The following is a 23,771-nucleotide window of genomic DNA, read 5'->3' as shown; positions in this document are numbered from 1 at the left end:
AGTGCTGTATGCAGTATACATCCAGTGTGTGAGTGCTGTACGCAGTATATGTCCAGTGTGTGAGTGCTGTATGCAATATACATCAAGTGTGTGAGTGCTGTATGCAGTATACATTAGTGAGTGCTCTATCCAGTATATGTCCAGTGTGTGAGTGCTGTACGCAGTATACATCCAGTGTGAGTGCTGTATGCAGTATACATCCAGTGTGTGAGTGCTGTATGTGCAGCGCCCCAGAGTCCTGGTCGTTGCAGTACTGACGCTCCGCCGCTAAGGGGAGTGATGGTACGTCTGACGGCACCTAAGGAGTTCACCTGACCAGGTATCACAGACACCAATACACGTCACACTCTGGCCACCAGAGGGAGCAAAGGGTTCTATGATTAGGCCACTCCTCACAATCTGGTAAAACTGGGGGTCGGACAGAAAGTTAGTGAGAAGCTGACTGGGTTGGAACCAGGCAACATCCTGTGGCAGAGGGTGTTGCGGGGGAAGATTCAGGGGGGTCCCTGTCAGGGGTGGGATCCTGACAGAGGCCTAGCGAACAGAACAGAACGTTACGGAACCGCGCTTGCACTTCATTGCGGCGGTATCTTAACAAAGGACAAAAAGCGAGGTTTACTGTGGAGAAGTGAGAAACGAGATCGCAGCACAAAGGAGATAAAGCCAGTAGGAGTCGTGCCGTAAGATCGAGGCAACATCCTACTGAGGCGCGTAGCCGATGGCCAGAACGCCGAGGAAGTATTGGGCTCCAAGCATTACTTCAAACCAACGGCAGGACAGTTAACTATAGGTTGGCTGTCTCACCTAAATCACCTAAGCAGACATAGGGGGCAACAGTGGGAGAGGGGCGACTCTAGGGTCCCGGAAGAACTCCAGGCCTACCCGTCATACGGGTGCGTCCTAGCCATATCATCTGGGGGACGGAGAAGAACATCAGAACAGATACGAGTTGTGAGGAATAACATCAGAACAGACACAACAGTTGTGAGGACTATCCCGTGGTGCTCAGCAGGGAGGTGCTACAACACACAGGCGCTAGAAGGTAGGCACTGATTTCCACCTGCAAAGGGAACTCTGGATGTGCCTTCGGACCGGCCGGTCTCAGCCAGCCCTGTTAGCAGTACTCTGGATTGTGGATCCTGAAGCCTTCAGTAAAGAGGTAAAGAGACTGCAACCCTGTGTCCTCGTTATTCATCGCGACTTGCACCACGCACCACCAGCACACCTTTCATTGGACGCCCCTTAGCAGGGTCACGGACCGAGCCTAGCCACCGTGACAACCCCAAGACAGAGACTGAGAGGCCCGGTACCGAGTACCCCGCGGCCCTGCGTCTGGGGGTGCTCCATATGCAGTATACGTGAGTGCTCTATCCAGTATATGTCCAGTGTGTGAGTGCTGTACGCAGTATACATCCAGTGTGAGTGCTGTATGCAGTATACATCCAGTGTGAGTGCTGTATGCAGTATACATCCAGTGTGTGAGTGCTCTATCCAGTATATGTCCAGTGTGTGAGTGCTGTACGCAGTATACATCCAGTGTGTGCGTGCTGTACGCAGTATACATCCAGTGTGTGAGTAATGTATGCAGTATACGTCCAGTGTGTGAGTGCTGTATACAGTAAATGTCCAGTGTGTGAGTGCTGTATACAGTATACATCTAGTGTGTGAGTGCTGTATGTGGTATACGTCCAGTGTGAGTGCTGTATGCAATATACGTCCAATGTGAGTGCTGTATGCAGTATATGTCATGTGCGTGAGTGCCGCATGCCGTGTATGTCTAGTGTGTGAGTTCTGTATGCATCCAGTATGTGATTTAAAGGCAGGTTAGGAGTGGTATGTTTGCAGTATGAGTGACAATAGTGTGAGTAATGTGCATGTAGCATTACATCCTAGTGTGTTGTATAAAGGTGTGTGTGTGTATATAGATATACAGTACAGACCAAAAGTTTGGACACACCTTCTCATTTAAAGATTTTTCTGTATTTTCATGACTATGAAAATTGCACATTCACACTGAAGGCATCAAAGCTATGAATTAACACATGTGGAATTATATACTTAACAAAAAAGTGTGAAACAACTGAAATTATGTCATATTCTAGGTTCTTCAATGTAGCCACCTTTTGCTTCAGTGTGAATGTACAATTTTCATAGTCATGAAAATACAGAAAAATCTTTAAATGAGTAGGTGTGTCCATGTATGTGTATATATATATATATATATATATATATATATATATATATATATATATATATATATACACACATATATATATATATATATATATATATATATATATATATTGTGAGGCTGTGGCCTCTGATACAGCTAGGGGGCGCTGTTTGTACTCCCCAGAATGGGCATGCAGACGGATGAAGTCCATAGGTGTGCATGAGAGTCACGGATTTCCGTTCCGGGTTTTCCATGTGGCTGAAGGCCACAGGTTTGTGTGTGTTTAAAAACCCTGCAGCAAGGTGTATGGGTGTGTCAGGTGTCTGGTCAGGTGTCAGGTCAGGTGTGTGAGGTGCACATCCGTGTCAGTCTGGTGTGTGCTGGTCTGCAGAGTGCATGGAGGCACAGGCCAGCAGAGCCAGCACCCAGGGCAGCTGAATAGCCTGGCACCCGCAGCGTACACAGAGATGCAAGTCGTCCATGGTACTGGTCTCGGATGTGGACAGTCCTGTGCCCGGAGGTGGATGTCCTGTGCCCGAAGGAGTCGGATGTGGACAGTCCTGTGCCCGGAGGTGGATGTCCTGTGCCCGAAAGAGGACTAGCATGTGCAACAATTGCAAATAGGTGGATATGGTGCCCGGCTGCTATCCGGGGGATATCCTGAACTGCGTACGACTGTGTGAGTATAGAGTCTGTAAGAGACTGTGATACAGCGATGCAGGACACGCACGAGAACTAGTTAGAGGAGGGCTGGTGTGTGTAGTGTCTGCAACATATGAGGCTGTGTGTATGGAGATGTATAGAGACTGTGAGATGGCGTGCAGTCGCCCAGGGAAACTGGACAAGGGAAGTCTGGCCTGTTTAGGGACCGCAAATCTAAAGCCATGTGATATGTATTGCTTTGAACCGGTGTAAACTGGTCACTGATAATATCCACAGAAGCTATATGCATTTATGTGAATTGGACTTTAATGCTGTGAAGAAACACATTAAAAGAGACTTTTGTGTTTGAATTTGTGGGTCACTGCTTCTTCACTGCGTACGATGCTACTGCAGCTTACAATATATATATATATATATATATATATATCTATAATATAACGCTGGGAGCGTCACTCTGTCCGAAGCCTTTATAGACTGCGCAAGCGCAGTCTGGACCCCACAGAGTGACGCTCCCAGGAGATCGCGGTATGCGTAAGCACTGAACGCACACTGCGATCTCCAACGAAAGAAGCAGGGACCTGCCAGGAGGGTGAGTATGCAATATTTATCTGTCCTCCGCTCCATCGATGCGCGCTGCTCTATCCTCCACATCCTCTGCCTGTGACGTTCAGTTCAGAGGGCGCGATGACGCGCTTAATGCGCGCCGCCCTCTGACTGAACAGTCACAGCCAGAGGATGTGGAGGATAGAGCAGCGCGCATCGATGGAACGGAGGACAGGTAAATATAGCAAGTGCCGGGGGCCTGAGCTAGCGGCGACTCCGGCACCTGACCACCACAGAGCGACGGTGTCCCCGCCTGCTCAGGCCCCCAGCACTCGGCGCCCAGCACAGCCACGTACAGCCGTCCGCACTCACCACAGCCATGCACAGCCGCCGGCACTCACCACAGCCACGCACAGCCGCCCGCACTCACCACAGCCACGCACAGCCGCCCGCACTCACCACAGCCACGCACAGCCGCAGGCACTCACCACAGCCACGCACAGCCGCAGGCACTCACCACAGCCACGCACAGCCGCCCGCACTCACCACAGCCGCCGGCACTCACCACAGCCACGCACAGCCGCCGGCACTCACCACAGCCACGCACAGCCGCAGGCACTCACCACAGCCACGCACAGCCGCCGGCACTCACCACAGCCACGCACAGCCGCCGGCACTCAGCACAGCCACGCACAGCTGCCCGCACTCACCGCAGCCACGCACAGCCACCCGCACTCACCACAGCCACGCACAGCCGCGGCACTCACCACAGCCATGCACAGCCGCCCGCACTCACCACAGCCACGCACACCCGCCGGCACTCAGCACAGCCGCCGGCACTCAGCACAGCCACGCACAGCCGCCGGCACTCAGCACAGCCGCTTACAGCCGCCGGCACTCACCACAGCCACGCACAGCCGCCCGCACTCACCACAGCCACACACAGCCGCCCGCACTCACTACAGCCACGCACAGCCGCCCACACTCACTACAGCCACGCACAGCCACCGGCACTCACCACAGCCACGCACAGCCGCCGGCACTCAGCACAGCCACGCACAGCCACCGGCACTCAGCACAGCCACGCACAGCCGCCCGCACTCAGCACCGCCACGCACAGCCGCCCGCACTCAGCACCGCCCGCACTCAGCACCGCCACGCACAGCCGCCCGCACTCAGCACCGCCACGCACAGCCGCCCGCACTAAGCACCGCCACGCACAGCCACCCGCACTCAGCACCGCCACACACAGCCGCCCGCACACAGCACCACCACGCACAGCCGCCCGCACTCAGCACCGCCACGCACAGCCGCCCGCACTCAGCACCGCCACGCACAGCCGCCCGCACTCAGCACCGCCACGCACAGCCGCCCGCACTCAGCACCGCCACGCACAGCCGCCCGCACTCAGCACCGCCACGCACAGCCGCCCGCACTCAGCACAGCCGCCCGCACTCAGCACAGCCGCCCGCACTCAGCACAGCCGCCCGCACTCAGCACAGCCGCCCGCATTCAGCACAGCCGCCCTCGGGCAGTAGAGCCGGAGAGAGAAAGATGGGAGCAACATATGGCAGAATGGAAACAGGAACAGGCAGAATGTGTGCAGCACATTACAACAGAATGGGGGCACAGGATGGGAGCAGCACATGATAGAATCGGGGCGCGGGATGGAAGCAGCACATGACAGAATGATTGCGCACGATGGGAGCAGCACATGACAGAATGGGGGCGCACACATGACAGGATGGGGGTGCAGGATGGGAGCACATGACAGGATGGGGCGCAGGATGGGAGCACATGACAGGATGGGAGCAGCACATGACACAATGGGGGCACAGGATGGGAGCAGCACATGACAGAATGGGGGTGTAGGATGGAGCAGCATATGACAGGATGGGGGTGCAGGATGGGAGCACATGACAGGATGGGGATGCAGGATGGAGCAGCACATGATAGAATGGGGGCACGGGATGGGAGCAGCACATGACAGAATGGGGGCGCGGTATGGGAGCAGCACATGACAGAATGATTGCGCACGATGGGAGCAGCACATGACAGAATGGGGGCGCGGGATGGGAGCAGCACATGACAGAATGATTGCGCACGATGGGAGCAGCACATGACAGAATGGGGTGCACACATGACAGGATGGGGGTGCAGGATGGGAGCACATGACAGGATGGGGAGCAGGATGGGAGCACATGACAGGATGGGAGCAGCACATGACACAATGGGGGCACAGGATGGGAGCAGCACATGACAGAATGGGGGCACACAGATGACAGGATGGGGTGTAGGATGGAGCAGCATATGACAGGATGGGGGCGCAGAATGGGAGCACATGATAGGATGGGGGCGCAGGATAGAGCAGCACATGACAGGATGGGGGCGCAGGATGGAGCAGCACATGACAGGATGGGAGAGCAAGATGGGAGCAGCACATACCAGGATGGAGACCATATCTATATATATAATTGTCTAAGGGTTTTTCTGTCTGTTTGTCTGTCTGTCCCGTTTATTCATTCGCTGATTGGTCGAGGCCGCCTGGGCCTCAACCAATCAGCAACGGGCACAGTATCGACGTAGAAATCCCGCGTCTCTGATTGGTCGAGGCCCCCAGGCCTCGACCAATCAGCGACGGGCACAGTATCGACATAGATGTCATAATGGTTGCCATGGTGACGATGATGTCATAAAGGTTGCCTCGACCAATCAGCGACGGGCACAGTCTGCCGCAAATTCTGGAATCATCATTGTTCATATACTACAGGGACATGCATATTCTAGAATACCTGACAACCATACCATACCATACCAATACCATGGCAACCATTATGACATCTATGTCGATACTGTGCCCGTCGCTGATTGGTCGAGGCCTGGCGGCCTCGACCAATCAGAGACGCGGGATTTCTACGTCGATACTGTGCCCGTCGCTGATTGGTTGAGGCCCAGGCGGCCTCGACCAATCAGCGAATGAATAAACGGGACAGACAGACAGACAGAAAAACCCTTAGACAATTATATATATAGATATATGTGTATATCTATATCTATCTATCTATCTATCTATATACAGTGGGTGAAATAAGTATTTGTTCCGCTGCTGATTTTGTAAGTTTGCCCACTGACAAAGACATGAACAATTTTAAGAGTAGGTTAATTTTAAAATTGAGAGATAGAATATCGAAAATAAAATCCAGAAAATCACATTGTATAAATTATATAAGTGTATTTGCATTTTGCAGTGAGAAATAAGTTTTTGATCCCTCTGGCAAACAAGACTTAACACTTGGTGGCAAAACCCTTGTTGGCAAGCACAGTAGTCAGACATAGTTGATGATGAGGTTTGCGCACATGTCAGGAGGAATTTTGGTCGACTTCTCTTTGTAGATCATCTCTAAATCATTAAGATTTTGAGGCTGTCGCTTGGCAACTCAGAGCTTCAACTCACTTCATATGTTTTCTATAAGGTATGGAGACTGGCCAGACCACTCCATGACCTTAATATGCTTCTTTTTGAGCCACTCATTTGTTGCCTTGGCTCATTTGTTACAGTACATGGCTCCTTCCATTCTCCCATTGATGCAGTGAAGTAATCCTGTGCCCTTAGTAGAGAAACACCCCCAAAACATAATGTTTCCTCCTCTATGCTTGACAGTCGGGATGGTGTTTTTTGGGTCATAGGCAGCATTTCACTTCCTCCAAATACGGCGAGTTGAGTTAATGTCAAAGACCTTAATTTTTGTCTCATCTGACCACAGCACCTTCTCCCAATCACTCACAGAATCATGCAGGTGTTCATTGGTAAACTTCAGACGGGCCTGCATATGTGCCCTCTTGAGCAGGGAGACCCTGCGGGCACTGCAGGATTTTAAACCTTTACGGCGTAATGTGTTACCAATGGTTTTCTTGGTAACTGTGGTCCCAGCTGGCTTGAGATCATTAATAAGTTTACCCATGGTTTTCTTGGTGACTGTGGTCCCAGCTGGCTTGAGATCAATAACAAGTTTTCCCTGTAGTTTTAGGTTGATGTATCACCTTCCTCCTGATCAAGGATACCCCACGAGGTGAGATTTTGCATGGTGCCCCAGATCGATGTCGATTGACAGGAAGAATGGGCAAGAATTTCAGTCTCTCGATATACAAAATTGATAGAGACATACCCCAAGCGACTTGCAGCTGTAATCGCAGCAAAAGGTGGCACAACAAAGTATTAAGTTAAAGGGTCCGAATAATATTGCACACCCCACTTTTCAGTTTTTGATTTCCCACAAAAAATTTAAATAACCAATAAATTAAATTCAACTTCACAATTGTGTTCCACTTGTTTTTCACCAAAAAATTGCATTTGGTATCTTTATGTTTGAAGCATATGTGGGAAAAGGTTGAAAAGTTCCAGGGGGATGAATACTTTCGCAAGGCACTATATACAGTACAGACCAAAAGTTTGGTCACACCTTCTCATTTAAAGATTTTTCTGTATTTTCATGACTATGAAAATTGTACATTCACACTGAAGGCATCAAAACTATGAATTAACACGTGGAATTATATACTTAACAAAAAAGTGTGAAACTGAAAATATGTCTTATATTCTAGGTTCTTCAAAGTAGCCACCTTTTGCTTTGATGACTGGTTTGCACACTCTTGGCATTCTCTTGATGAGCTTCAAGAGATAGTCACCGGGAATGGTCTTCCAACAATCTTGAAGGAGTTCCCAGAGATGCTTAGCACTTGTTGGCCCTTTTGCCTTCACTCTGTGGTCCAGCTCACCCCAAACCATCTCGATTGGGTTCAGGTCTGGTGACTGTGGAGGCCAGGTCCTCTGGCGTAGCATCCCATCACTCTCCTTCTTGGTCAAATAGCCCTTACACAGCCTGGAGGTGTGTTTGGGGTCATTGTCCTGTTGAAAAATAAATGATGGTCCAACTAAATGCAAACCGGATGGAATAGCATGCCGCTGCAAGATGCTGTGGTAGCCATGCTGGTGCAGTATGCCTTCAATTTTGAATAAATCCCCAACAGTGTCACCAGCAAAGCACCCCCACACCTCCTCCTCCATTCTTGACGGTGGGAACCAGGCATTCAGAGAGTCCATCCGTTCACCTTTTCTGCGTCGAACAAAGACACAGTGGTTGGAACCAAAGATCTCAAATTTGGACTCATCAGACCAATATATATTTCTTGTATGCTAAATGGGGTTAAAAATCAATGCAAGTCAGCAGTGAAGCAGTAACCATCCCTATTATGGCTTGATAGCTGTACAATGTATAGTAGACATACTCATAATAAAGCCAAACTAACAAGGAATGCCTGCATAATGAAGGTATAATACAATTAGAGTTGAGCAAATTTTTTCGGGTCCACTCTTATTCGGCAAGCTATAGCGCTTACCAAATAAGCTGCAGAAGGGACCCGGATACATGGAGCGTGCCGGCTAATCGGCGCCGCAGCACATGCATGGAGAGCCCAACACACGGGCTTTCCTTGCATGTGCTGCAACAGTGACACAGCCACGACACATGCAGCTGCGGAGCCGAACAGCTTGCTCACTCCAAGTATTCGGATTTGCTCTGTAGCTTATTTGGTAAGTGCTGTAGCTTGCCTAATAAGCGTGGACCCGAAGAAATTTGCTCAACTCTAAATACAATAGTCATTACCAGCAAAGTAAACAGAGATCCAGGCGTCCACCACACCCGACACAAGTTTAACAAATGAAATGCTTTGTCCAGGGGTGGTTAGACGTTGGTAATGTACCTTTTTTATAGTGCCATAGACCAATGGGGAAGAGGAGGTCTGACTTGACAGTGCTCCGGAATGGAACTTCCTCCCCTCATGATCATGTGATCATTACCCTGACAACACCAACCTGCAGTGAGTATGCGTTCATTGGATCACACATCGCTTCTTCCCCATTGGTAACCTTACCCTGCTAATAGTAATTATTGCACTATTATTGTAACCTTATATGGGATGCTCTCCAATTACTTATATATTTTATAACCTGCTCTATCTATATGCTATTACCCATTTTTGTATACCTTTTCCTTGATTGTATTTGTCCAGGCTGTGCCACTTACCTACGTCATCTGTGTTTTCTCACCTTTTTTACTCCTCTATTTGCCTTTTATGGTCTGATTCTATTTTTGTGTTCAATAAACTTGATTTTAATAGCTCAAAATGGATCCTGATGCGGTCCAGCAGCATTACATCACATACACACTTACAGGGTCTAGATGCTGGTCTATGGTTTGCAGTAGACTGCTTGAATGAGCCTGTGGCTATTGATGTTATACAGGTGTCCTTGGGAATCTGAGTAAAAAAAACAATAGTGTAGGGTACACCATTTTCTACAGAGCACCATGCAATCTAAGCAGTGTCGGACTGGGGTGCCAAGGGCCTACAAGTAACCGACTCCAGGCCCAGGGTCCCACTTTTCAGCTACATGCAAATGTGTCATTATCATGAATCACAAATTTATATAACAATGAACTAGGTAGATTATTAAATGTTGTGTTTACATAGTAATTCAAGTATATCGTGCCAAGTACTGCTCATGTAAGAGGGTGGTGGCCCACTCTGGCACAGGGGCCCAACGGAGGATTCTCCTGTTCTCCTGTAGGCCAGTCCAAGCTTGACTCTAAGGCCGTACTGACTGTAGCTAACTTTTTTGTGGCTTTAAAACTATTACCTATGAGGGTATCAGACAGGCCTGATCGTACACCCTTTCATGCAACAGTAATAAAGAACACTTTTCACTACTCATCATTATGCAACATCCAACATAATGGAGATTATGAAGGAATAACATTCGATATGTTATAGCTTTTAAGGAAATAAATGTCAATGTAATTCACTTGGGAATTAAAAGGCATTAAAGGTCTGATCTGACTTGTCTTCATTGTTTTCCCTGACATTTAATCTAAGGTGACCTGTGCGCCACAATGGCCGGATGAATGATGCTTCACGGTGCTTCGTGAAATGATATCTTGTTTTCTATTTCACAAGAGAAAACACAACACATCCACTGCTTTCAATTCCACAGAATGATTCCACACAAACGTTATATTTAGTGAAAGCTTTTAAGGTATTTATAGAGAAGTGCAATAAGCAAGAAGAATTATCACACATGGAGACTGGTACAATATATTATACATAAAGGATCAGAATACTTTATAAATGCAATGGGGGCTTTGCCTAAACAACATCACAATTTGTAGGATGTTACATGACTCACCCTCTGTTAGTGCTACTTACTGAGTTTTATGTAGTATGGATAAAATATTAGCGGTAAATCACTTCACAGAAAATTGCTTTTTTTCTTCACTGTTCATAATATGTATGAAGATAATGGTGTATGAATCGTCATCTGCACAGCAGCCAGCGGCTGCTATAAATGACGTCACGCTGATATATTAAAAGCGCCGCTCTGCTTCTCTTCTCAGTGAAGTGACCACTATTCTAACTATCCAGCTCATGCTATGCTCTATGCGTAACCCGAAAGTCTCTTGTACAATGTAAGCTTTTGGTGCCTTGTTCTGACACTCCAAAGGCTTACACTGGAAAAGTCACTTCTGGGTCACGCAGGGCACAGTATGACCCAGAGAGACAGCAGAACGGTGATATCACTGAGAAGAAGAGCAGAACGGCACTGGACACTGGAGGCAGCGGCAGTAGATGAGTATATCAACACGCACACACTACATTATATGCACATATATACAAATTTAGTAAATAAAAAACTTCACGGAAGGGTTTCTTTAAAGTATGCACATTGACTATTTACAGATTTTTCATTACCAAAAACCAAGTTGTGGGAGGCAAAACACTGTGGGCAGTTTTGATGTGTTTTTACGTGCATTTTTTATTCATGTTTACTTAGTTTTTACCGTTAGTTTTTGCAGCTCATTCCAAATGCTCAAAGAATGGACATGCTGCACATTTGAAAAGCCACGTTGATGGTTCAATTCCGCAAAGAAAAAATAAGCAGAATGTGCATGAGATTTCAGAATTCTTATTCACTTTGCTGATACAGTACAGTGCATAGCTTTTTACCCTTGAAAAACACACAGAAAAAACATAGTGTGTACAAGCCCTTAGAGGTGTTGTGTCCCTTTGTTAAGATTATTTTGAACAATTCAAAAAACAAATGGTATAGGGACTAATCAAATTTGTTTTGTACATGTAATCCCCTTTAAAACTTAGCTTTTAATAATACCAATAAAAAACCTTGACCCAAAACAAACCTTGGTTAAATAACCACATATAATAAAATACCACCAGTTAGGTGACCTATTGAGATGCTACAATAAACCTACTGCTCACACCTGCCTTGCTGTAGAGGTTGGCACCCTAAAGCCCCCATCTCACTAAGCGAGATCGCTAGCGAGATCGCTGCTGAGTCACAAGTTTTGTGACACAACAGCGACCTCAGTAGCGACCTCGCTATGTGTGACACGTAGCAGCGACCAGGCCCCTGCTGTGAGATCGCTGGTCGTGTCGGAATGGCCTGGACCTTTTTTTGATCGTTGAGGTCCCGCTGGGTAGCACACATCGCTGTGTTTGACACCTTACCAATGACCTCGTTGACGACTCAGACACTGAATCGTCATAATAGCTCCCATGTGACATCGTTGTACAGGTCGCTACAGGTCGCTGGTGAGATGTCAAACAGTGAGATCGCAGCAGCGATCGTTGGGAAGATCTCACTGTTTGACATCTCACCAGCGACCACATAGCGACGCAGCAACGATCCCTGACAGGTCGTATCGTTGTCGGGATCGCTTTAGCGTCGCTAAGTGAGATGGGGCCTTAAGAGACGATTTATTGGCGCCCCCACTCAACGCAGGCTGTCCCTGTCTCCCCTATGATATCCCTCTCAATGTAGGTGGGAAAACAAAATAGTAAAGAGCTGTGGTGAAAAAAGTACACACAATATGTATAAGTACCCAACAAATCTCAACAAGTATCCCCACTTCTGATCATAATGATACAGCACATCGCCCAAAAGTGAGCCAGATAACAAGATAATACTCAGTCACAAGATAACCGTATTTGTCCCCTATAGTCACGGACATGTACTGATAACACATTCAGGTCCAGTAGGGACCAACTGGACCTGAATGTGTTATCAGTACATGTCTGTGACTATAGGGGACAAATACGGTTATCTTGTGACTGAGTATTATCTTGTTATCTGGCTCACTTTTGGGCGATGTGCTGTATCATTATGATCAGAGGTGGGGATACTTGTTGAGATTTGTTGGGTACTTATACATATTGTGTGTACTTTTTTCACCACTGCTCTTTACTATTTTGTTTTCCCACCTACATTGAGAGGGATATCATAGGGGAGACAGGGACAGCCTGCGTTGAGTGGGGGCGCCAATAAATCGTCTCTTAGGGTGCCAACCTCCACAGCAAGGCAGGTGTGAGCAGTAGGTTTATTGTAGCATCTCAATAGGTCACCTAACTGGTGGTATTTTATTATATGTGGTTATTTAACCAAGGTTTCTTTTGGGTCAAGGTTTTTTATTGGTATTATTAAAAGCTAAGTTTTAGGCTAAGTTCACACGTTGCAGAATTGCCGCGGAAATTTCCGTTGCAATTCTGCGCCTCCTGCCGCGGGTATATCGCATGCAGAATTAGCATGCATATACCCGCAGAAAACTAGCGTTTTGCAAGCATAATTAGCTTGCAGAATGCTAGAGTTTTCCAAGCGATCCGTAGCATCGCTTGGAAAACTGACTGACAGGTTGGTCACACTTGTCAAACATAGTGTTTGACAAGTGTGACCAACTTTTTACTATAGATGCAGCCTATGCAGCATCTATAGTAAAAGATCGAATGTTTAAAAATAATAAAAATAATAAAAAACATGGTTATACTCACCTGCAGACCTCTGCGGCGTCCGTTCCTATAGCTGGAGTGCAGTGAAGGGCCTGCGATGACGTCACTGTCTTGTGATTGGTCGCGTGAGTCACATGAGCGGTCACGCGACCAATCACAAGACAGTGACGTCATCACAGGTCCTGAACCACATCATCTATAGGAACGGAAGAGAGATCATGCACCGGAGAGGCGGGAACATTTCGGGGGCCATCAGAGGGTGAGTATAGGACTATTTTTTATTTTAATTCTTTATTTTTTACCAATTATATGGTGCCCAGTCCGTGGAGGAGAGTCTCCTCTCCTCCACCCTGGGTACCAACCGCACATGATCTGCTTGCTTCCCGCATGGTGTGCACAGCCCCGTGCGGGAAGTAAGCAGATCAATGCACTCCTATGGGTGCAGAATCGCCGCGATTCCGCAATTTTAATGAACATGCTGCGTTTTTTTCTGGAATGCGATTCCGCTCAGGAAAGAAATGCAGCATGTGCACAAAAAATGCGGAATGCATTCTATTACATAGGATGCTTAATGTAAGCGTTTTTTTCGCGGTTTTATAGCGTTTTTATAGCGAAAAACCGCAAAAAAAACGCAAAAAATATGCTACGTGTGCACACAGCCTTAAAGGGGATTACATGTACAAAACAAATTAAGATTATTTTGCTCACATTTATTTTATGCATCATAAAAAGTATTCACTCCCTTAGCATTTTTCGTGTTTTGCCACCTCATATCCTGGAATTTCATAATTTCATTTGATGGTTTGCATCAGTTCATGTAATGTACATGCCTACAACTGTAAAGATTTTGTTTTTTTTTAATTGTAAATCAAACAATAAATAAGACAAAATTACTAAAAACTTCAGTGTGCGGAACTATTCACCTCCTTAAAGTTAGTACTTTGTAGAGCCTCCTTTTGCGGAAATTACAGCTGCAAGTTGTTTTGGATAAATTTCTATGAACTTTACACATCTTGACACAGGGATGTGTCCAGACCTCACGGCAAAACTGCAAAAGCTCCTTCAAGTAGATGGTTTCCTCTGGTGAACAGGAATCTTCAAGTCTGATCACAGATTCTCAATTTGATTAAGGTCTGGGCTTTGGCTAGGCCACTCTAAAATATTTAAGTTTCTCCTTAGACCATTCGAGTGTTTCTTTAGCAGTATGCTTTGTGTCATTGTCTTGTTGGAAGGTGAACATCTGTCACAGTCTGAAATCACTGACAGACCGAAACAGGTTTTGCTCAAGAACATCCCTGTATTTGACACCATCCATCTTCCTCTCAACTGGGACTATTTTTCCTGTTGCTGCTGCCTTAAAACATCCCCACAGTATGCTGCTGCCACCACCATCTATCACAGTGGGGATGGTGTTCTTGGGGTGATGAGCTGTGTTGGTTTGGCGCCAAACATACTGTTTACCTTGGTTGCCAAAAAGTTAAATTTTGGTCTCATCTGACCAAAGCACCTTCCTCCATACATTTGGGGAGTCTCCCACATATCATTTGTCAAACTCAAGAAGAGACTTACAATTTTTGTGTTTAAGAGCTTTTTTTGGCCACTCTTCCATAAAGGCCCCCCTCTACAGAGTGTACGGCTTATTGTAGTCGCATAGACAGATACTCCAGTCTCTGCTTGGAAACGCTGTAGGTCCTTCAGAGTTACCTTTGGTCTCTGTGTTGCCTTATTAATGCCCTCCTTGCCCAGATTGAGAGTTGTGGTGGACGGCCCTCTCTTGGCAGGTTTTTTGTGGTACCATGTTCTTTCCATTTGATGACAATGGATTTGATGGTGCTCTGGGAGATCATCAGAGGTTGGAATTTTTATTATAACCAACCCCTGACTTGTACTTCTCAACAACTTTGTCCCTGACTTATTTGGAGCTCTCCTTAGTCTTCATAGTGTTGTTTGGTTAGTGGTGTCTCTTGCTTATTGGTGTTGCAGCCTCTATGACCTTTCAGGAAAGGTGTGTATATACTGACAGTCCATGTGACACTTAAGATTGCACACAAATGGACGTCCTTTCACTAAGCATTTGACTTATGAAGGTAATTGTTTGCACCAGACATTTTTTAAAGGCCTCATAGCAAAAGGAATGAATACTTAGGCACATGCCAATTTTTACTAATTTGATCCCATACATTTAATTTATGCCTATATTTTTCTCACTTCACCAACTTAGACTATAGTGTTGATGCATCACACACAAATCGGATTCTAAAAATAACACAGGTTGTAATGTAACAACCCTCATAAGAATAGTCATTATGGGGTGAAGATAGAAGCTGTGTGAGTGACACTAGTTCTAATCTCAGTCTCTCTAACCCCTTCCCACAATTGACATACATGTACATTATGGTGAGTTATGCTGTCCCCTTACAACAATTTTATATACATCTATATCATGATGAGCTATGCTGTGGGAATGCCATAGGAGTCCAGCTGTAAAGAACAGATCCTGCAGAAACATTTAACCCGTTGGCTGCCGTCAATAGTGAAAAAAAAATTTAGTTTTGGAGTCTTTTTATTGTTAGTTGTGTAAAGTAATAAATATCATATCATCATACCATCTATCCTCCCATTTTACCTTACCTTGCCTCAAACACTGTACACCGAAGTTTTCTGGACAAATCATTGCCAAATATTTCAATCTTAAGATGAATTTCCCCTTGAACTTCTTCATCAGGATCAATTTCTGTTAGATTCTGCCACCCATTAAATCCTAAGGAAAAATGTTATGACATTTATAACAACATTTATATGATCATTATATGAATGCAATGTTTCTTATAATGCGATTTTCCATTAAGTAGTCAGTGGACTATTAAACAGCATACACCATATGGGGATACAAAAGTAGTTTTTGTGCTATTAATAGAAAGTGAACACGAATATTTAAACCAAGGTGTAAAATTCTCTAAATGGTGTGAATCCAGATTCATGCATATTTTTTACTTCAGTTTGCTTAGTGAATCACCAGAATCTTCATGACCATGAAAGCAATATAAGCAGTACGTCACCATGTGTATGTCATTGTCTATTTTATTGATAATTCTGATCCATAAACAGACCAAGCAATATTAAACATTTAAACTCTGATGTGTTGCTTTATGTGGTATAAACTCTGAAATACTCCAATATATCCCAGTGATTCTGAAAATGTTTTTATGACATAATGTATTTTATGTTAGTTGTAAATTTAGTTTGCTATGTTTTCCGTTTGTTGATGAAGTTATCAGATATATGGAGAAAATTTTGAAAAATTAGCAATATCAAACTTTGAATTTTAATACCCTTAAACCAGATAGTCATGCTACACAAAAGCGATAATAAATAACATTTACTATGTTCTAAAAGTATTCAAAACTGTTGCAAGGAAATTTGCTAACACTTCAGATGCTTCACAGGAATACATACAAAGAAAAATGGAAAAAAAACATTTAAAGGGACTCTGTCACCTGAATTTGGAGGGAACAATTTTCAGCCATAGGGGCGGGGTTTTCGGGTGTTTGATTCACCCTTTCCTTACCCGCTGGCTGCATGCTGGCTGCAATATTGGATTGAAGTTCATGCTGTGTCCTCCGTAGTACATGCCTGCACAAGGCAATCTTGCCTTACGCAGGCGAGTACTATGGAGGACAGAGAATGAACTTCAATCCAATATTGCAGCCAGCATGCAGCCAGCGGGTAAGGAAAGGGTGAATCAAACACCCGAAAACCCCGCCCCTATGGCTGAAAATTGTTCCCTCCAAATTCAGGTGACAGAGTCCCTTTAAAATGTTGCTTTAGGCTGCCATTTGTCGTGTTCACAAAGAGAATCAGGAGAAATTGGACACCATAATACAGATACTTTTCAGATTTCTATAACATTGACTGTCAAATTGAAAGATTACATTTTTTTTTTTAAATAAAATATTGATTTATCCCCAAAATGTAAATTTTCTCAACAGGTAACATAAAAAATGAACCACATAATTTATTTAACTTTTTCTGAACAGAGTGACACCTCACATGTGGTCAGAAACAACAGTTTGGTGAAACAGCAGGGCACAGAAGGGAAGGATCGCTGTTGGACTTTCGGAGTGCAAACTTGGCCACATTTAAAATAGGTTGTCACATTTGCAGTGTCCCCTAGGTTCAAGGACATCAGAAAATCCCCCATAAATAACTCTATTTTAAAAAATGATACCCTCTATAATGTATTTATCTAGGGAAGTAGTGTGTATTTTGACACCACCATTTTTTGTAAAGTTAATACAATGCAAGTTTGAAAAATTACAATTTGCATTTTTTCACAATTAAGTCACTTTTATGATTCATATTTTTACAGATTGAGAAACACACATCAAATTTTATTGCACTGGTTCTTCTGTGTGTTCAGAAATACTGACAATATGGCCTCAATATGATTACTGGACACAAGACTGTGCTTAAAATAGAAGGAGAACCATTTTGTTTTCAAGGTAGAACTGATTAAATCCCATGCCCCTTTCTATGCTTACAGAGGTACCTGGACAATACAATCCAAGGAATTAGTACTCATGAAAGAAGGCATGCCCACAGACACACATCTGCTGTATATAGAACTATACACAAATAGCACTGAAACAATAATATTCACAGAGTCAAGATGGTATGGAACGAACAAAAAGGGGAAGATCTCAATACATAGAGAAATTATTACAATCTACAAAAAAAACAAAAGAATATACAACCAAAGAGCAATAAAATAAATGATGGCATGAGAGCACTGGCTTAATAGCATAGCTGTACCCAGGTTGTAGAGAAGATAGTGGGTAATAGGCGCTTTATGCGCTGAGATGTATTGGAGAACACAAGGGAAGTAAGTGCTGATGTAGGGAGAAGAGGAAGGAGCTTCCAGCTAAGGTAAATGCCGGTCAGGAAGAGCGTCATAGCTGGGGAGCGCGTTACTGTGGGGCATAATATAAACATACTTGTAGTAATCAGGGAGCGTGCCGGACCGGAAACAAGGGATTTGCAGTATTAGCCGTGTATGAGGTGTCTATCGGTGATACAGCTCTAGTAGATACAGTATTTGGTATTTTCGCGGAGGTCAAATATAATTACACTGTGGGCCAGATTTGGCCCTTGTGGCGAAATCTGCCATCTATGTTATACAGGATATGTTACTGTATGTTTTGCACAATACTGCATGCACTGCTAGTTGCTGGTGAGGCTCACTTAAGGGAAGAAGTGGGAGTAGTTTTACTGTAGGTGATTATATTCTAAGGTTTCTACTTTAGAAAACATAATAGACTCATTTTGAAGTTACTTTGATTATCCACGGCAGAGTATTTTTTAATAACAGACCAATGGTGAGGAGTGGGCATCTACTAGTTCGGGCTTGTGAGGCTCCAGTAGAAAAAAAATTGAGAAGTGTAAACCTGACACCAGTACTGCTAAGTACTACATGGAAAACTCAAAACTCTTATATTTTCTAATAATTTCAGCATAATTACACAAACAGAAATCTGTTTTAAACTATTTAATTAAAATTTGAGATAATTTAAATAATTATAATTAAACATATATTATGGATGTCTAGATGTGTAAAAATTATGTAATGAGTACTGAGCATGGTGATAGGTAAGGGATTCTTTTTAAAGGGTTATTCTCATGTTTTTATATGGGAAAAATTTCAAAGTGCTTGTAATAACAATCTGTGATCACTACACGGTTGTCTCACTGTAATCGTGATTGACTGATATCCTATAAGCACACCATGCAAAGCAGGATGTCAGTCAAGGAGTAGACAGAGTGATTGGAGTGGTTACAGAAGTGTCATAACGCAATGTACTGCTCCAATGATTGTTAGTGAGAGGCTGCAGGGAAACTATAACTTAATTTTCTCCCAGTAGCCAATCTTCTGGGAACTATAGTGCTGCCCAGTTTAGCAGTACACACTGTCTAGTAGGCATAATCCGCTCCCAGCTGTTGCCTGTGGGACATCACTGCATCCTACTTAATCTACTAGTACACTGCAGTGGGTTGTCAGTTATAGTTTATACTTTCTATTGTTTACCCCAGTTATTCAGCACTTGTTGAGTCTGTTTAATTCCTGTTTCTGACCTCAGCTTATGTTTACACAATTCTACTGTCTGTTGATTCTGTTCCTGACAGCTCGCTCCACTGGCTTGTAGCTACTCTGTAGACCCAATGCAGGTGCCCCTGTGTAAGTCTAAATCCCCATAGGTGTTAATGAATGAAAGCCATCGATTTCCATGGTTTTGTCCTGATGAAGAAGTTTGAAACTTCAAAACTTGTTGACCAATAAACCACAGCAATTGATCTTTGGTTTCCTGTTTTCTTATCATCTATTGACGGCAGTGCAGGCTAACCCATATCCTTCCAGCACCTTTGAATGGGTAAAAGCCAGGATACGCTCCAGGAACTAGTAGACAGAGTGGCTAGCCCAAAGCTTGTTCGTTAAAGTCCTATTAAGAGTTGCCAGCCTTCCACTGACAGTCTGCAGGTAAATCCCTGTTGTTTTTTTGCAGAAAAGTCCCCTTTAAAAATATCTCCATTCTCAAGACCGGAGTGATTTTTAATTTAGTTCATTGCTCATTGCCATGTTTGGTAAATGTTCAGTGACCAAATATTCAGAATGTTAAGAAATCCTTTACAATAGATCTTGTATAGCTAGTGTGCTCCTGTAGGCCCCTTTCACACATCGGTTTTTTGCTGTCAGTCACAATCCGTTGACTCAACGGATCGTCGGATCCGTCGCAGATTGTGAAAAATTGATGTGACGGATTTGTTTTTTCAACGAATCGGATCTGGCTAATTGGATCATAAATAAATCTGAGCATGCTCAGTTAAAAAAAACGGAATCCATTGCCGGATTCTGTCATTTGACGGGGACGGCGCAATAGGCTTCCATGCGAGCAAATGACAAACGGCGACATATCCGTCACTATCCGGTTTTTCGACGTACACAAAAAACTTTACTTTGGCCGTCGTCTACAGCCACTGGACAAACAATTTTCTATGGATCCGGTGAACGACGTATGAAACACGAGGCCATCAGTCGCAATCCGTCGCTAATACAAGTCTATGACAAAAAAAAACGGATCCGGCGGCATCAGTCGCCAGATTCGTTTTTTTCAAAAGTCGCCGGATTGCGACTGATAGCAAAAAACGGATCTGTGAAAGGGGCCTTAGCTGCAGATGCAGTCAACTTCAGTGCCACTCTGCAAAGCAGCCTTTACTTGTAGCATCTGAAATGCAACAATGTCACTGGTCCAAACTGTCAGTCAGGAGTGCTCTGGAGTAAACTGGATGTAAAGCCTACTAAATAAGGATGATCACTACCGAGAATTCTTTTTTAATTTTTGTATGTCTCCCTTGAATAAGAAATGCAATTATTAATGTCTTGATACAGTACCTTGCAATATGTGTACTTTAAGATATCAGGGTCAAATTCACTGTTATGTGCTATGTGAAATGTTAAAAAACAAACCAAATGGACATTGCTTTGCTTCTAGGACTTTACAGACACCTATTTGTAGAATGTTACAATATGTATTGTATTTGACAGATTAACCTTTTCAGGCAACCACTACGAACAAAGTGTGCTGGTCTTAAAGGGAACCTGTCACCCCCCTCAGGCGTTTGTAGCTAAAAGAGCCACCTTGTGCAGCACAAATGCTGCATTCTGACAAGGTGGCTCTTTTAGTTATGATGCCTACACACGCTGAACTAATCACTTATAAAATGTGCCCCCCTTACCCTGAAATCGCCAGGGAGGCGGGTCTTTCCTTCCTAATCAGACACAGCACAGCCGTCACTCCGGGCCTGTGCGCGCCGGGCGCCGCCTCCTCAGCGCTGTTTGAATCAGTCCCGGAGCCTGCGCTGTGTTGTCTTCTGATTCATTCACATTTAATCGCATGCCACGGTGATTAGGGATCAGCTGACGCTGCACAGTCTGAAGAAGGCGGAGGGAGATGAGTGAGAGGCTTAGATATGCACTGCGCATGCCCAGGAATCCCAGCCCTGCAATGTGAATAAATGAGAAGACACTGCGGGGCGGGATCTCGGGCAGGGCGGCCGCACAGGCGCAGTCAGCCTGACATCAAATGAGGACAGAGGACGGGCAGCGCTCACTGCGCATGCCCAAGGGTTAACAACACAGCGCAGGTGCCGGGACAGATTCAAACAACGCTGAGGAGGCGGCGCCCGGCGCGCACAGGCCTGGCGTGACGGTGGTGTTGCGTCTGATTAGGAAGGAAAGACCCGCCTCCCTGGCGATTTCAGGGTAAGAGGGGGCACATTTTATAAGTGATTATTTCAGCGTGTGCAGGGAGCATAACTAAAAGAGCCACCTTGTCAGAATGCAGCATTTGTGCTGCACAAGATGGCTCTTTTAGTTACAAACGCCTGAGGGGGGTGACAGGTTCCCTTTAAAAACACGGAAGACTGCTCAATAAAGCAAACAGCTTCTGGCAATGAGTAACATTCTGAGAATAAAGTCTGTTCTTTGTTACTTCTCTTTAGTTTGGTTTTATGACAGCAGCTTACAGGGCATAGTAAATGCCAGAAACTTTCTAACTTTCCAGAAGTGTAACAACATGTACATCCTACCTAGAGCTAGGCTTTGTTTAGTTGGGTTTCATTTCCAACTCACAGGAAAGAAAAAATATAGTCTGCTGTACTATTCTTCCACGTAAAGAAAAAAACAGAAATCTTAAAAAAAAAACATGTTGGATCCAACATAATTTACTAAGATCGATTTGTATCATGGCGTTAATTTTTTTCTGTTTGTTAATGCAATCATTTTTGCAAAAGTTTTTTTTTAATGAGAAAAAGCTGCCATATTGGGTTTCCAATCTAAGCAACTTTCTAACAAACTGGTGGTAAAACTGCATGTTCTATCAATAAGAAAAATCTCATTTAAACACCACTAATATATTCTATAGCAGAGGTCCCCAGCCCATGGCTCTTGAGGCACTATGAAATGCATGCCCTTGCTTTGTGGCTCACAGCGATATGTTATCTTGGTGCTTTATTGTGGGCCAGATCATGGCAAGGCATTTTGATTTATCTCCAATCTCTAATACTGTGTTTTTGGCAATTTTAAATAAAGTTTATTTAATTTTACACAAGCTCAGTGCACGCGCACAAGCTACTTTTGTGGCGGCATGCATCTCTATCCTGTGTGTGGCTCCTCCTCCCGAATAGTCTTTTCCAACTCTCTGCTCCTACTTCAAGACCATGCAAAATGGCATATGTACACAGGGCTAGATCAAAGGAAGAGACATTGGGGTCTCCATTCCAAAGCAGGATGCGAACTGCCTTAGAATTCTATCTGGTGCCTGTCAGATAAATCAGACCATTAATGACAGGAGGTAGCCCAGTAACATTACAAACAGCTATTTAGTGATTGTGAGTCCAATGCTCCATGCTGTATGATCGGTGGAGGATCAGGTTTATCATCCGCACACAGTATTGACCAGTGACCAAGGAGCTCTCCCCAAAAGTGGAGCCATATGTAATGTACCTGTGTACTATATAAATACAGAAAATAAAAGCCTATGTATAATACATAAAGGTATAACATAAACCAGGGGTATAACTAAGTACTTAGATCCAGGACTTGCGCACTTCATAAGTGCAATATCCAGAATCTCATTAGGTCTCCCTTTTTTGAAAATTGGGCTGGGTCTACACAATGACTAAGGCTACTTTCACACATCAGGTTTTTTTTGTATCAGGCACAATCTGGCTAATTTTATAAAAAACGGATCCGTCGCAAATTGTGAAAAACTGATGCGACGGATCCGTTTTTCTGCTGGATCCGTTTTTGGTTTTTCACCCGGGAATACAGTGACTTTCTGCTCAAGAGAGAGAGAGATTTCTGTTAAAAACTGGATCAGGTCGCCGGATTCGGCCATTTATACCTGCGCTTCATACGTTTTTTTGACAGATCAGTTGTTGTGCGGTTTTCTGCCGGACAGAAAAAAACGTTGCTCTGGACGTTTTGTCCGTCCGCCAGAAAACTAATTTTTGACAGATACGGCAAAAAACGAATGAAACTTTGGGACATTAGGCGCAATCCGGCGCTAATACAACTCTATGAGAAAAAAAGGGATCTGGCGGCAAAAAAACCGGATCCGTTTTTTTTTTAAATTCGCCGGATTGTGCCTGATGCAAAAAACCTGATGTGTGAAAGTAGCCTTACACCGCCAAAAATGTAAAACATTAGAGGTTATGTCGGTACACTGCCAGCAGAATTAGTGATGATGTGGTAATTATAAATTACTACCTTTTATTTTAGGATTTTCAAAAATAAACTTTTTTTTCACTCTGGACCAGAGCCTTCATCATGTGATACCAATTTGTATAAAGCATTGTGGTGCGGCATGCATTCAAGCTTTTCTCCTCCTCCCAGCTCCCCAGTGACTTCTCCTGTGGGGCTCCACAGTCACCTCAGAAGAGACACTCACCATGCCTGTATCTTATTGTTATTATTACAGAGGTACAG

The 23,771-nt window shown here is 44.5% G+C and overlaps 1 protein-coding gene across 4 annotated transcripts in view; it reads right to left on the bottom strand.

Annotated features, from left to right (window-relative positions):
* Positions 1-23,771, bottom strand: part of LOC143816198 (ras GTPase-activating protein 4-like) — a 323,951-nt gene that overhangs the window by 90,481 nt on the left and 209,699 nt on the right. For all 4 annotated transcript variants that reach the window (XM_077296292.1, XM_077296293.1, XM_077296294.1 and 1 more), the window contains exon 5: positions 15,863-15,992. In XM_077296292.1, coding sequence (XP_077152407.1) covers positions 15,863-15,992 — 130 coding nt within the window. The remainder of the gene's footprint in view (positions 1-15,862; positions 15,993-23,771) is intronic.

The sequence above is a fragment of the Ranitomeya variabilis genome, chromosome 3, assembly GCF_051348905.1.
Source record: "Ranitomeya variabilis isolate aRanVar5 chromosome 3, aRanVar5.hap1, whole genome shotgun sequence".
NCBI classification, from domain to species: Eukaryota; Metazoa; Chordata; class Amphibia; order Anura; family Dendrobatidae; genus Ranitomeya; species Ranitomeya variabilis.
Note: the sequence above shows the minus strand (reverse complement) of the source record. Positions and strands in the feature narration are given on the sequence as shown.